Genomic DNA, 14,898 nt, shown 5'->3' with positions numbered 1-14,898 from the left:
TTGATAAAGTTTGAACCAAATTTTCAATTTGTCCAATGTAACCCGCAAAAACAGTCATTATTATCGACTTCAGATTTGAAAATGAGGTATTCATTAATTTGTTGTGTGTTTTGTATGTGATATGTGGAGGAGATGAAACATTCTAATGGCTTCCCCAAATTCATAACGGCCCCCGAGGAAACTTTAACTATAATGTGGCCTGCAAAACAAATGACTTTAACACCCCTGTTCTAACCCATCCAGTGTACCTATTATCGGGACTTTTGCTTTTAGTTCCAGTCAGTGGTTTAACTCCCAAAAAGAGGAGGTCAGACATATTATAAGAGATTATTACACTCTCAAGTGTTTTGTTTAGCTCAGTGGTCTCAAACTCGCGGTCCGCGGGCCAAATGCGGCCCCCGAAATAATATTTTGCGGCCCGCCTTGATATGAAAGATTAATGTTGGCCCGCATGATTGATAGGAATGAAACTTGTGTGTGGAGCTGAACAAGTAGGCAATGGAAGCCATGTTTTGGATAGTTCATTTTCAATATTTTATTTATGTTAAGAAAGTTAAAGGTTAAAGAACTGTGAATACAGACATTTGAAACTTTTTATAATAATTAGTTTTCCTGTGTTTTTTTCAGTCGTCTGTATCTGCCTTATGATATTATAATCTTTTGATTTATTTATTGCTGGTTAATTTATTTTTTATCCATTTTTCCATTTATTTCTTAATTCATTTTTTTGTATGTTAAAAATAAAGATTTTGACAACATTGGACTGTTTTATCTGTGCTTTTCTTGTGGAAATCCTGATGCGGCCCAGCCTCACCCAGACTCTGCCTCCAGCGGCCCCCGGGTCAATTAATTAAGTTTGAGACCCTTGGTTTAGCTCATCTAATTTGCCCCAGTGGGTGACGATTATCCAACATAGCCTCGCGGTTGCTATTTCTCAAAGGTAGACAGTAAAGTGCTGGTGATTTTATGAGACAATACATCATGCATTTATGTGTGGTTACTGTGTTTGCTCATTGTGAAATGGCATCTTAAGTATCAAAAATGCCTGCTGCTGCTTTGCCACTCTCTGACCGGAGACACAGTGAAAATTCATCTCAAATAAAAATGTTGACTTGTTCAGTGGCTGTGTTCTATTGATTTGTTCTTGGGTTACTTTTTCTGTCTTACTTAAAATGTGACTGTTTTGCAACCACAAACATGTTGTGTATTGTCAGGTAAAAAAATGGATACAGATAAAATGTCAACTTCGTAATCTTATGTCAAACAAAGTGAGAAGAGTTGGCCATATCAGTCATGTAAGATGACCTTTAAGGTGAAAACATATCTGCATTAACGGACATAGACATAGTGAAGTCACTAAGCAAACATATTATTTCATCCCTCTTCATAAGACTGCTGTCAAGTTTCTGACTTCGGGGTTGCCGGCTGGATGTTCTGGACCTTGGAAAGTGTAACTGGCACCTTTCCTTCCCCAGGTGTTGGTGCTCTCATTATGGGGGTGCCTGTAACAAAAGCATTGTTAGTCTGACTGTGCATGTTTGGCACATCCACATTTTAAACAAGAGTGTGTCTCTTGGTGGATAATTTACCCTTACCGACTGTTGAATGCAAATCAGCCAACCTCTCCTTAAACTTTTGCTGCAGAAACAATTCCTCTTTGGAGTAGCTTTTGGCAAAGGCAGACAGCAAGAGACCAACAGCCATTGAGGTGCCTCCCACACAGAACAGAACAGCCCCGGTCAGCTTGCAAATATCCAGTGCATGGTTGAAACTGACTGCCTGGCTGTTGAAGATCAAGACATGTTGAGATTTCATGACACAATTTTGACTGCAAGCTGCTAACATGCAAAACCTTAGCATATCTCATGATTAAGTACATCACTATTTTCTACATAGTTTTTTTTTGTAGAGGGTCAACATAGTTCAGTGATAAGATCCATATTGATTTCAAGATATGAGACTGCGCACACCTGTTGTTGCATATTAACACAATTCAGTTTTGTATAAAATTCAGTATCATGCAAATGCCATAAAGCATTTGTTTGTTCCCCAAGGCTTGGTATACCTGTCCACAAAGAGAAGATCCTCTTCACCAAATGCTTCAATCCTAGCTGGTGTAGCATATCCCACGACAATGACAATCAGGCCTGCAAACAAGATCAAGGTGCCAAACGCGAGACAGACCTGAAGTTGGAAAGAAAAAACAGATAAAAATATTGACCTACAATGTTTGGTTGAAATGTAACAGCGGTTAGGTTTTGGCTTGATCAAAGTGATGGTTAAATCTCACCTTCCAGAGTAAAGAGCTCCACCTGCTAGGCGATCTCTGAATCTGAAAATCTTCATCACGTTCCCAGATGGAGGCTGTGCACTCCTCATAAAACTGGATGATAAAGACATATATTTGAATCGACTACCGAAAGTGCCCTTTGTTTGTCTCCCACACTTCGTCTTGGGAAAAGATATCATTGTTCTACCTGGTGTAAATAGGAGCGGACACCATATCGCTGACAATTCCCGCTGACTTGGGCTTGCTCGCCATATTCCGACCCACAGATCTCAGAGCAAGACGCCATCCTCACATCTGTCTGCCTGCTTGAACAAACAGAACAATGGATGAATGAATCCACCTACGCAGTTTTGCACCACCTGTATAATTCCCATCTGAATGCATTTATGCATTCATAAAAAGTTACCCAACCTCACATCAAGTTGTATAAACCAAAAGCAAAAGAAGACATACGTTATATAACATGCTGAAGATACGTATCCAAATGTAGAATGGTCATCAATGGTGCAGCATTTATAGATGAAAGAGCCTTGCCTTCGCAGTATTCTCTAAACCTAATTTTGAGTGTGCTGTCATGTGCTCCATGTTCCGGAGTGCAGACGAGTGATGCACTGGTGCGCACGAGCACTGCAGATTGAATGATGCTCTCCAGTTAATAAAGTCTGTCAGCGCACTTTTGGGCATGGGAATAATGCGGCTCAGTCTGTCAATTTAACTGTGTTCAGGCTATGCAGCTCTTCGGGGTCAATTCACAGCTGCCACAGTGATGCCTTGTGAGGGCCAACTTCAAGATAAAAGTACAATAAGGCAGTTATATCCATGTGCATTCTTACAGTACTCATCATTTTATTTAGATTTTTACCCTCAGGATACATTGCTTGGCATGTAAACAACCTCTGTTTTTCAGGCTGTCTTAACAAAGCTGATTCGATGATAATGAGGGATACATTCATTGTAAACGGTGGTCACCCGGGCCTACCAGTGAAATAGACCATACATATGCTGTAGACATCAACCCTAGGTGCACTTTCATCTATGTTTCTCATGTATCTATCCTATATGACACCAATGTCACGATCAATTCCAGTTTAGTCTATTTAAACTCTTTTTAGTTTTTTTTTATTATTTATCTGTTTGTTATAAGTAGGATATATTTCAAAGGAAAAAAATAGTGAAATATTTCTTAAACATTACAGAAAAGGGACAAGTATAGATACCCGAAAATCGACTTGAGTTAAACAACTATTTCTTCCTATAATGCCGTAGTTCCCTCCACTGCCGTCAAGCGTTGACTGTGATCTGTCCTTGGTGCTGAGCGCCATCACCCCAGCATGAAAACACACATGCGTCACATGTGACGTTCAGTCGAGAATCGACCTCCAGCATGCGTCCTCCCCACCCCCACGAGACACATACCCACCAAACAATTCACTTTTCCGGTTAACTGATTTCGTGACATGAGTAAACTGCCAGATGTTATATCCAGTTGGATATCTGAAAATATATGTATATTAACTTCTATTTCATTTGATATCATCGCGCTCGTGTTACTGCGCTTTTTGAATCAATCGACGTAGTGATAACGCACAAGTTTAAAGTGGATCTTTATATCGACGGATACGTACTAAACGTTTTGGGTAATGATTTCGCAGCCACCCACGGTTTTTGTATGAGCGCACGAGCGTTGACTACGTCGTGAACAAGTCTACAGTCAGATGATCTAATAAACACGGATGTTGCTTCAAAATTAACATTTCAAACAATGAAAGCGCAAATTACCTGTCATTAGCAGCTTGGAGAGCGATGACTCGCTGCCGCTAGCTCAGCCCGATCCCATCACTCTAAGGTCTCTCTCTCTCTCTCTCTCTCTCTCTCTCTCTCTCTCTCTCTCTCTCTCTCTCTCTCTCTCTCTCTCTCTCTCTCTCTCTCTCTCTCTCTCTCTCTCTCTCTCTCTCCCTCGCTATATCTCTCCGTCTCTCCTCTCTCTGTCCCTATCTCAGTCAGTCAGTCAGTCTGTCTGTCTGTCCGTCCGTCTTTCCCTCTCTCTGTCCGTCTCTCTATTTCTCTCTCTTCCTCTCTCTCTCTCTCTCTCTCTCTCTCTCTCTCTCTCTCTCTCTCTCTCTCTCTCTCTCTCTCTCTCTCTCTCTCTCTCTCTCTCTCTCTCTCTCTCTCTCTCTCTCTCTCTCTCTCTCTCTTTCGCTCTTTCTCTCGCTCGTTCACTCTCTCGCTCTTTCGCCACCCTCCTCCGTCTGTTGATGAATCAGCCCCTCTGTTTCGTATGTGCCAGCCCCATGACAACATCGCGATTTAGAGCCGTATATAGTAACCTGGCAATGACTGGATAGGACTGATACTCGTTTGAAATTCAATAAAATGTGATGCTTAAATACGGTGAATAGCTAGATAGCTGGATAGCTCGATAGCTACTGGATATGGATGGATAGACAGATAGATTTATAGATTTATTAATTTGTAGATGTATATATTTATAGATGGATAGATGATAGATGGATATGGATATATTGATACGTACCTTCTATATGTGTGAATCCGTTTGCTTTGAGATTTGTGTGTGTGTTTGTTTCAGGTCAGTTTCCCCCTCCAGTACATTTATTGATTTGTTTGTTAATTAATTATTTGACACTATAGCCCCCACAATGTCCAAAGAAGTTCCCTATAGACTACTATCACTTCTTTGACAAAAAATAAAACAGTTTACTGAACCCATTGAAGATGTCTGCCGCAACTAGCTGAATGTAATGTAATCCCTTTTTAAAATAAATCCCCTCACATGTTCATCTCCATGTATTGTGCAACATATAACTCTCATTAAACATAAATTATATTATCACTGGTATATATAGTTTTCACAGTCACATTAAAAACATTTAACCATAAAGTCAAAAATTAGATACATACATACACAAATATTAAATGATACATAGAGGAAAAGGTTTCTTCAGCCGTCATCTGTACTTCTTTGAAGGTGTCGGACGTTTCGCATCTTATCCAAGAAGCTTCGTCAGCAAAATAAAGTCTTACTTGTAGTTTCGGCTCTATATAGCCATACTGTCCAGACGTGGCCGTGACGGACTTTGCTATGATTGGTCCCTGCTCTCAGGTTGGGGGGAGCAGAGGACTAATCCCTGCGGCTCCACTGATTAGTTCTATTGTCCTCACTGAGGACTGGCCTGATTGCCCTATTTGCCCTGGCATCACCTCATCCACATAACTAAGCCTATGTTGCCTAAGCAGTATATTGTACGAACGATCCAAATTGAACCTCATCCCCCATGGCGGTTAAGGGAAGGATGTTACTGTTTTATGAAAATAGCTTATTTTACTCCCCTTTCAAACCATCTTTTTTCTTTCGCTAAGATTTTGACCTCATTGTCATCAAATGAGTGCTTGGTAGCTTTTAGGTGCATATGTACTGCCGATTGAGGCCCATTAGTATTATCCCTGCGATGTTAATAGTCTTTTTTTGAGAATTTGTTTAGTCTCCCCAATGTGTGTTGCCAAACGACTATGTAGTTTTTCAGAAACTCCTGCAATGTAAGGTACTGCTACGCCTCTCCTTTTAGTATCTTCAGAATTGTTGGTTTCATTCCCTATTCTTTGCTTTTGACATTTTTTAAAAGGCCACTGAGGGTAACCACCGTTTGCGAGTGCTCTCCTGATATGTTTTGACTCCTTTTCTCTACCTTCGACGCTTGTTGGTATTCGTTTAGCCCTATGCTGGAGGGTTTTTTATTGCCTTAACAGTTTTTTATTGCATTAACAGCAGTGACGTGCGGTGAGGTTCATGGCTGGTGAGGCACTGACGTCATCACAGTCAGATTTACAAACATGCACTCTACAGAGTAGCTTATTCGCCATTTGATAGGCAACAGTTAACGTGTTTTGTTTAAAATGTCATGTCAGCATTCTTTATATAAGCAGTAGCATAGAAATAAGAATTAAAAAACGTGATTATCGTGTTACCTTTACTTATAAATGAAGTCCATGTGCCGCTCCTTCTGAAGAAAGGCATCAATAACTGAAAGTTATGGATGCAACAGTTTTAAAAGTCTCTCTATTTCTTTCAATTTAGATATGTAATCCTCCATTCTGAAAATAAGGCCAAGCAACACAAAAAAATGACTGGATGGTTACACTTTCTAACTGTTTACTGTAGCTTGCTCTCACTAATTCTATTATTCTGCAGCCAAGGAGGCGCAAGAAAAATCTGTAATCACCAGCGCCTCCTGTCATGAGGCAGGAGAACTGTGTGCCTCACCAATGCACACAGTTTTGATTAAAAAATAATAATAATAAACACTGTAGTACAGTGTTTACAATGTAAAGTGACTCTACATTATATACACCAGCTAAACTGTAGAAATTTAGTTCATATACTAAAAGTGTTTGAACACTTTAATAGCGATATGCAGAGGGAGAGCAATGTGGTCTCACTGCAGAGCAAGCCAGCACAGTTAGGATAGTGATTGTGCAATCCATGGTGAGGCTCAGCCGGCTGATTCCTCCCCACTCGTCTCTGTTCAGTATTTGAACGGTAAATGTAAAAATTCAGCGATTTTGAAAAAATAAATCAACAACGGTGAAGTTAAATGGAAAAGAACTTTAAAGTAGAAATCACTAAATAAATAACTGTTTAATGTATTTTTTTCACTTGATATTTCCATGATGACAGGTGAGGCCGTGCCTCACCTGCCTCCCCTGACTGCACGTCACTGCTTAACAGCCCATTCCACTGGGCGATACACAAGTCTTTGAGATGTTGTACTCTCCTCAAAATTCGTCAGGGTTTGTTCCATTCTACTCATTTTTATCAAGTGTTTTTTGTCCTTGTTGCACATAAATTATTAATCTATAAAAAAAATCCCTCGTATTTTAGATCAAATAATTTGCGAAATAGGTTGTGTCTCATATATATATATATATATATATATATTAATGGATAGCTCAGTTGACAAGGCATCGGTTTGGCATATGACGAGGGTTCGAATCCCACTTGTGGCAGAGAAAATGAGCACAAAAACATCATCCAGTGTGGGTCCTTCGGCAAGACTCTTCAAGCTAATGCCTACCTCATAAAAATGATGAGAGACAATAAATGGAATGACAAGCCGGCTCAGACGTCGCCCGGCCAAACAAGGTCTGCATCAGGTGCTGGGGAACCAGAGCACCCTGATGAAAAATGGGCGACTGGAACAAAGCGGAGATGGACGAGATTCGATAACATGGCTCTGTTGGAACTACTCAGGCAACCCTAGTCAGAGGGGTTACATGCGGAGAATGGGGGCTGAATGGTTACTTCGAAACCCACAGTCACGGTTGACTACGAAACAACTAGTAGCTCAGTGTTCCAATATCCACAAACGGCAATTGCTATCACAACTTGAGATTGATGAGGTACAACACAAATTCCGAGGTGAAGGGCCCCAGGCTGCCACATCAGACGAAGAGGTTCAACCAGAGATTGGGAGGCAAGCCCCAATGAATGATGAGATTGGCAAGCCAGCCCCAATGAATGAAATGCTGAGCGAGGCAGCAACTAACCTGAGAGATAAGATCATGGCAAGAATGAAAACTGGGCAACTAAGAAACCGATTACAATGGCTATATGAAGTACAACCTGAAAGTCTCATGGAAACTGTGAATGCAGTACTGAGAACGATCCCGACCGGAACGATCACGGAAACCAATGAGCTGATATACACCTCAGCATCAGTGATCCTAGAGATGCTTGGCTACAAGAGCAACCATGAGAGCTACGAGATTCATTACCCACCATGGAAAAGACGGTTGGAGACCAAGATCAAGGCGGCTCGGAAAGATGTGAGTCAATTGACGGAGATCCAGAGAGGTGTGAATAAAAAGCCAATACCCAAGAGGTACATGCAGACAACCATACCTGAAGGACTCGAAACTGCCAAACAAAGGCTCCAGGCCTTGTCCAGTCGCCTAAAGAGGTACACGAAAGAAAATGAGGCCATAAGAATAAACAGGCTGTTCGCAACACAACCTGCGAAAGTGTACGCTCAGTGGCAGGGTTCTAACAGCAGAGCAGACCCTCCAAGGCTGGAAACTGAAAGATACTTGAAAGGCATATGGGAGAAGGAGGTCTCACATAACATCAGTGCACAATGGCTGGTGACTCTGAAAGAGGAGCACAGCAACCTCCCTGAACAGAACCCAGTTACCATCACAGCGGCAGATATACAAGGAAGAGTCTCAGGTATGAAAAACTGGACGGCTCCAGGCCCGGATATGGTCCACATCTACTGGCTAAAGAAACTCACAGCTCTCCACGAGCGCCAAGCAGCACAAATGAACTAGTTGCTAATGGATGGGACTCACCCAGGATGGCTAACCGAAGGGTGAACAATCCTGATCATGAAGGATTCCTCAAAGGGTGCCGTTCCTTCCAACTATCGGCCAATAACCTGTCTCTCCACAACATGGAAGCTCATCTCAGGCATCATTCCGGCTAAGAGAAGTGGACACATGGATCAATACATGAGCAAAGCACAGAAAGGCATTAGTAGAGATACTAGAGGTGCCAAACATCAGCTGCTGGTTGACAGAACAGTCACACAAGACTGCAGGTCCCGACATACCAACCTGTGCACAGCCTGGATTGATTACAAGAAAGCATATGACTCGATGCCACACACATGGATCACTGAATGCTTGGAGTTGTATAAGGTCAACAGGACCCTGAGAGCCTTCGTTGCAAACTCGATGAGGATGTGGAAAACCACACTTGAAGCCAATGGCAAGCCACTAACGCAAGTGTCCATCAAATGTGGCATATATCAAGGTGATGCACTCTACCCACTGCTGTTCTGCATAGGACTGAACCCCCTCAGCCAGATAATCGCCAAGACAGGCTATGGATACCGCCTCAGAAATGGAGCTACGATCAGTCACCTCCTCTACATGGATGACATAAAGCTGTATGCTAAGAGCGAAAGGGACATAGACTCCCTGATCCACACAACCAGGATCTACAGCAGTGACATCGGAATGTCATTCGGGCTGGAGAAATGTAGTCGGATGGTGACTAAGAGGGGCAAGGTAGTCCACACTGAAGGGGTCTCAGTCCCTGAAGGAACAATAACAGACATTGAAAACAGCTACAAGTACCTCGGTATACCACAGGCCAATGGCAACCTCGAACTAGCAACAAGGAAAGCGGCTACGACCAAATACCTCCAGCGAGTGAGGCGAGTCCTCAGAAGCCAGCTCAATGGCAAGAACAAGACCCGGGCAATAAACAGATATGCCCTGCCAGTGATCAGATACCCTGCAGGAATAATAAGGTGGCCAAAGGAAAAGATTCAGACCACGGATGTTAAGAGCCGAAAACTCCTCACCATGCACGGAGCGTTCCATCCCAAGTCCAGCACCCTGAGACTGTACACAAGCCGTAAGGAAGTAGGCCGGGGACTAGTGAGTGTGAGAGCCACTGTCCAGGATGAAACATCCAAGCTCCATGAATACATCAAAGAGAAGGCTCCAACGGATGATGTACTCCGAGAATGTCTCAGACAATGGGGAACAGAGGATGAGGTGATGGAAGAGGGACAATCATGGGAGGAAAAGCCCCTACACGGGATGTACCACCGAACCATAGCAGAAGTGTCTAATCTCAAGAAGTCCTATCAGTGGCTAGAGAGGGCTGACCTAAAGGACAGCACAGAGGCACTCATCCTGGCTGCCCAAGAGCAGGCCCTGAACACCAGAGCCATAGAGGCAGGGGTATACCACACCAGACAAGACCCAAGGTGTAGGTTGTGCAAAGAGGCACCTGAGACAATCCAACACATAATTGCAGGGTGTAACATGCTGGCAGGGAAAGCCTACATGGAGCGCCATAACCAGGTGGCTGGCATAGTCTACCGAAACATCTGTGCGGAGTATGGACTGGAAACCCCAAGGTCAAAATGGGAAACACCTCCCAAGGTGGTGGAGAATGACTGAGCAAAGATCCTGTGGGACTTCCAGATACAGACCGACAAGATGGTAATGGCCAACCAACCAGATATCGTGGTCATAGATAAAGGGGAAAAGAAAGCCGTTGCTGTGGATGTCGCGGTCCCGAGTGATGGAAACATCAGAAAGAAGGAACATGAGAAAATCGAGAAACAGCACGGATACAGCGCAGAACCACCCTCAAGCTTCCTCCCCGAGCTAAAATGGGGGACAATATATATATATATATATATATATATATATATATATATATATATATATATATATATATATATATATATATATATATATATATATATATATATATATATTATCGAATTGTGAATTGTGCATAAAATACCTTTATTCACGCTGTCGCCGGATAGCTGCTTTTTGGTAATCCAAATTAACAGAAGTTTTTCAACTCCTCCGATTGCCCGAGACCGTCGCTTTGAGAGCACGGAAACACCTTTTGCAACAGGTGCGTCTGTTGGCTTCTCTGTTCCGGAGAATGGTAGCAATGGTTGACTTAGCATAGCCACTAAATGACACAAACGCACACCTCGTTCCTGTTTTTCAATTATCTCCTTCTTCTCAGCGACTATGATTTTATTTTGTGTCTGCTTGGGCTGAACACGAGCCTGTGGTGGGTTTTTTTTCGGTCCCATAATAGCAAAATTATCAATTAAAAAGCTCCAAGGAGGCGATCGACGTGTGCATTCAATGAGAGGGGTTGTGGAAAGGTGGCCCGGCTGGAGCGCTGCTCGGTCGTGTGCTTACGCCGAAGATCACTCCGCCAATTCCGAAGGTCATGTGCTCTGGTGTTCTTCCGCCGAAGATTACGCCACCAGCCGTGGTGGGTTTGTATCATGAAAATAGTGCGTATTTCAAGGTTTAATTTTCATAAATTTGACGTTCGTAAGATGAAAAATTCATAAGATAAGGTGTTCGTAAGTTGAGGTCTCGCTGTACTGTACTTGAATGGGAGGAATGTCGGTGCCATTCGACTGCCATCGTTGGACAGTTCTGGGGCCATTGTGCTTTTTTTGCGCCTGTAATGGGCAGCATCTTCACAGCCCCGCATTGTTCAGCGGAGAGGTCCGTGCTGTTGGACAGTCTGCGGCTGGATGGATGCATGGCTTGAGGAGCCCGCGATAAGAAGAACCTCTTTTTGTCAATGGATGCTACAGCTGCATGTTTGCTTTCAACATTTAGCTTGTAGTCGACGTGCACGTTCCACCATGATGTCCCTGATCCACTGGTGAAAAGACGCTTTGATCCTCTCCTCTTTCATATAGAACTGCTTCATGTGACAAAGAGGTTACAGAAAGTGCTTAAGAATGAATGACTCTCTGTGTCTTTGTGTTGACATATTGTCTTTGTGCTGTCATATTATTTGTTATTTAGTTTTTTTTGTTCTTTTGACTTCAAGACAGCGCCGTGAGAGTGGCTGCCTTTCCAGCAGCTCATGTATTTTGTTTTTCTACTTTCATTCCTTTCACCACTTTGCTGCTGTGAAATGTAAATTTCTCCACTGTGAGATAATAAAGGCAAATCCAAATCCAAATTTTGGATTTATGTCAAATCGATAAATACTTGAAGACAAAAAAATAGTGCTTCCAAAAGATAGGCTGCCAAATGAAAAACAAAGTAATGTAGTTTATTCCATACATTCTGAAAATGATTGTAAAGAGCAATACCTTGAGGAAACTAAACAAATTCTCAAAAAATACTTTATTAAGATCTCAGCGATAATGCTAGTGGGCCTCAATCTGCAGTACATATGCACCTAAAAGCCAGTAACCACTCATTTGACGACAGTGAGGGTAAAGTCTTAGCAAAAGAAAATAGATGGTTTGAAAGGGCAGTGAAAGAAGCCATTTTTATTCAAGAGAAAACCCCTTCTCTAAATCGCCATGGTGGTTTGAGGTTTAATTTGGATCGTGCTTACAACAGACTTCTTCGATCGTTACCACGTAGGCTTCGTCATGCTGATGACGTGATACCAGAGCGAATCGGGCAATCAGGGCCAGTCGTAGACATAATCATACAAAACAAAAGAAGTTTTGATGAACCATTCCTGTACAACTGAGAGCTTACACAGACATTTTGCTGAATTTATCGCATGTGAATCATAGTGCACCCAATGGAACACTTTGTTCGCAGGGGCCAGGCTAGTTCACCTTCATATCCTGTTTCAGTTGTTTCATAACTTTGCAGAACTGCAGTCAATGCCATTGCTATCACAACAACAGAACAGACCTGTTCTGACAAATGGCTTGTTAGATGATTTTTCTGTTGAAGTCAGGTTGCCAAGGGATGACTCATGTGGATATCTGTGTATCTGTGGAGCAAGTTCCCCAAACCTGTAGTAGACATTTGTGTATTTGAAATCATGTTTTATATACAGAATGTGTATTGTTTATTTTTGTAATGCCAAATTTGTAGACTTTTTATGTTGAATTGTCAGGGACAGGAGGCATTGTCACCATACAATACAGTGACCGAGTACATACCTTTGTTGAACATGATTTTTTGCAAGTTTCATGGATTTATTTGAATAATAATATAGTCTCGCTGATCATAATTACATACCACAATTTAGAATCATTTTCTTTACACACTATTAAAAATAATAATAATTCAACTGAGGGTTTTGGGCTGGAACTGATGTATTGCATTTCATATAATCTCACTGAGAGAAATGATCCTGGTTTATAGACCTATTGGATTAGAAATGTGCCTGTCGTTCTTTTGTATTTCCAAGACACGAAGAACACTTTTTCCTTCTCTCTGTCTGCCGACCTAGTTGCCAGTCTGGCTCCAATCTGTCTGTCTGTCTGTCTGTCTGTCTGTCTGTCTGTCTGCCAGCCTGCCTGCCAGCCAGCCTGCCTCTCTTCCTCACTCTGTTTACAGTACACACTGAGCGTCTCCGTGTAGAGCGAGGCAGTTTCTATGGTGATATGAAAAGGTCACCTTCAGGGACGTCTGTGAGCGTGTGCAGAATACCAGACAAATAATCAGGGTTCCTGTAATGACTGATAACAGATTACAAGTCATTATGGGGAGAGGCAAAAACGATATGGCTCATAGCTTTCACAGTGGTTATTTGTGTAGAGCAAATAGACAATTTTCAACAAAGGTATCCCTGCAAGTATATTTTTTTGCATATTTGTGTATATTTTTGTCTTATGTTTGTGGTTGACAATCTGTATAGACCATGATAAAAGACCAGAATATTCTAGAATGCAAAATGCTGATGGATGTTAACTCCGATGTTATTCCCAAAATTGACCAAACAAAAACATCAAATCAATGGAATGCTGTTTAGTGTTACCAACAGTGCAGATTTTTAATCTATGCAAATTTCTCACATGCGCTCAGACATTAATTGTCAGGGAATGGCTACGGCATTGCTGTGTGTACTTTGCTAATTCTCCCCGTGCTTGCGTGGGGTTTCTCCAGGTCGGTTTCCCACATTACAAAAATATGCGTGGCAGGTGATTGAACACTCCAAATGGTCCTAAGGTGTGAGTGGCAGCGTATATGGTTGTCCCTTTCTTTATCTCTGGCTATTGGCTGTCAACCGGTTCAGGGTCTCCCCCGCCTCCTGCCCGAAGAAAGCTGGGATAGGCTCAAGCAACCTCATAGTGAGGAATAAGCGGTTCGGACAATGAATGAAAAGTGAGAGAGAAAGAAAGAGAGAGAGAAAGATAGAGTCAAAGAGAGAGAGGCCCCACTGTACATACATACATACATACATACATACATACATACATACATACATACATACATACATACACACACACACACACACACACACACACACACACACACACACACACACACACACACACACACATACATACATACATACATACATACATACATACATACATACATACATACATACATACATACATACATACAAAACAAAAACAAAGCAGTTCAACTTTCACCGAGAGACCTGCTTCACCTGAAGTTGTTAGCGGTCAACAATCTGCACTTGCAGCTTGTGACGCACGCACGCATGCCCGTACGCACACTCGCACACGCGCACACACGCACTCTCTCTTGGCAGTCCATCGAAGTCGAAGATGACATCGCTTCCATTGCTTTGTGGGGTATTGGACAGTGGTTATCGGCGCTGGCGTCGATGCCACTGTAGGTGACTATGAAGCCCGATTCTGGAGCCACAAATCCTGCCACATTCAACATGTGAGGCCAGGACCGGGCTGGCGAGGCGGTACTGAAGCAGCACAGAGGTGTCTTTGGTCTCGCCGCACGATCCTCCTCTGGGTGCGTTTGTTTTCAAGTTGTGTCACCCCTTTGTGGCATAAGGAACGCCACAGTGGCCTGTTAGCTGCAGCAGACTCCAGATCGCTGGGCTTGATGTTGCATTTCTTTAGAGTCTGTTTAAGCTGGTCTTTGTATCGCAGCTTAGGACCACCAGGCTTCCTATTCGCTGACAGGAGTTGTCCATAAAGCACCTGCCGAGGCAAGCGGCAGCTAGGCATCCGCATGACATGTCCAACCCACCGGACTTGCCTCTTTGCCAGTATAGCCTCGATACTGGTGGAGGCGGTGCGTTGAAGGATGTCGGTGTGTGGGACACGATCCTGCCAGGT

General features: G+C 42.7%; 1 protein-coding gene across 1 annotated transcript; it reads right to left on the bottom strand.

Annotated features, from left to right (window-relative positions):
* Positions 1 to 520: 520 nt before the first annotated feature.
* nrsn1 (neurensin 1) lies at positions 521 to 4,315 on the bottom strand. The gene is made up of 6 exons (XM_088999327.1): positions 4,070 to 4,315; positions 2,478 to 2,595; positions 2,291 to 2,383; positions 2,066 to 2,184; positions 1,596 to 1,783; positions 521 to 1,502 (listed from the first exon to the last, which is right to left on the bottom strand). The coding sequence occupies exons 2-6, from the start codon at positions 2,574 to 2,576 to the stop codon at positions 1,399 to 1,401; spliced, it is 603 nt and encodes a 200-aa protein (XP_088855453.1). The 5' UTR covers positions 2,577 to 2,595; positions 4,070 to 4,315; the 3' UTR covers positions 521 to 1,398.
* Positions 4,316 to 14,898: the final 10,583 nt, after the last annotated feature.

This window comes from Hippocampus bargibanti, linkage group LG06 (assembly GCF_051943395.1).
Source record: "Hippocampus bargibanti isolate YZ-2025 linkage group LG06, ASM5194339v1, whole genome shotgun sequence".
NCBI classification, from domain to species: domain Eukaryota; kingdom Metazoa; phylum Chordata; class Actinopteri; order Syngnathiformes; family Syngnathidae; genus Hippocampus; species Hippocampus bargibanti.
Note: the sequence above shows the minus strand (reverse complement) of the source record. Positions and strands in the feature narration are given on the sequence as shown.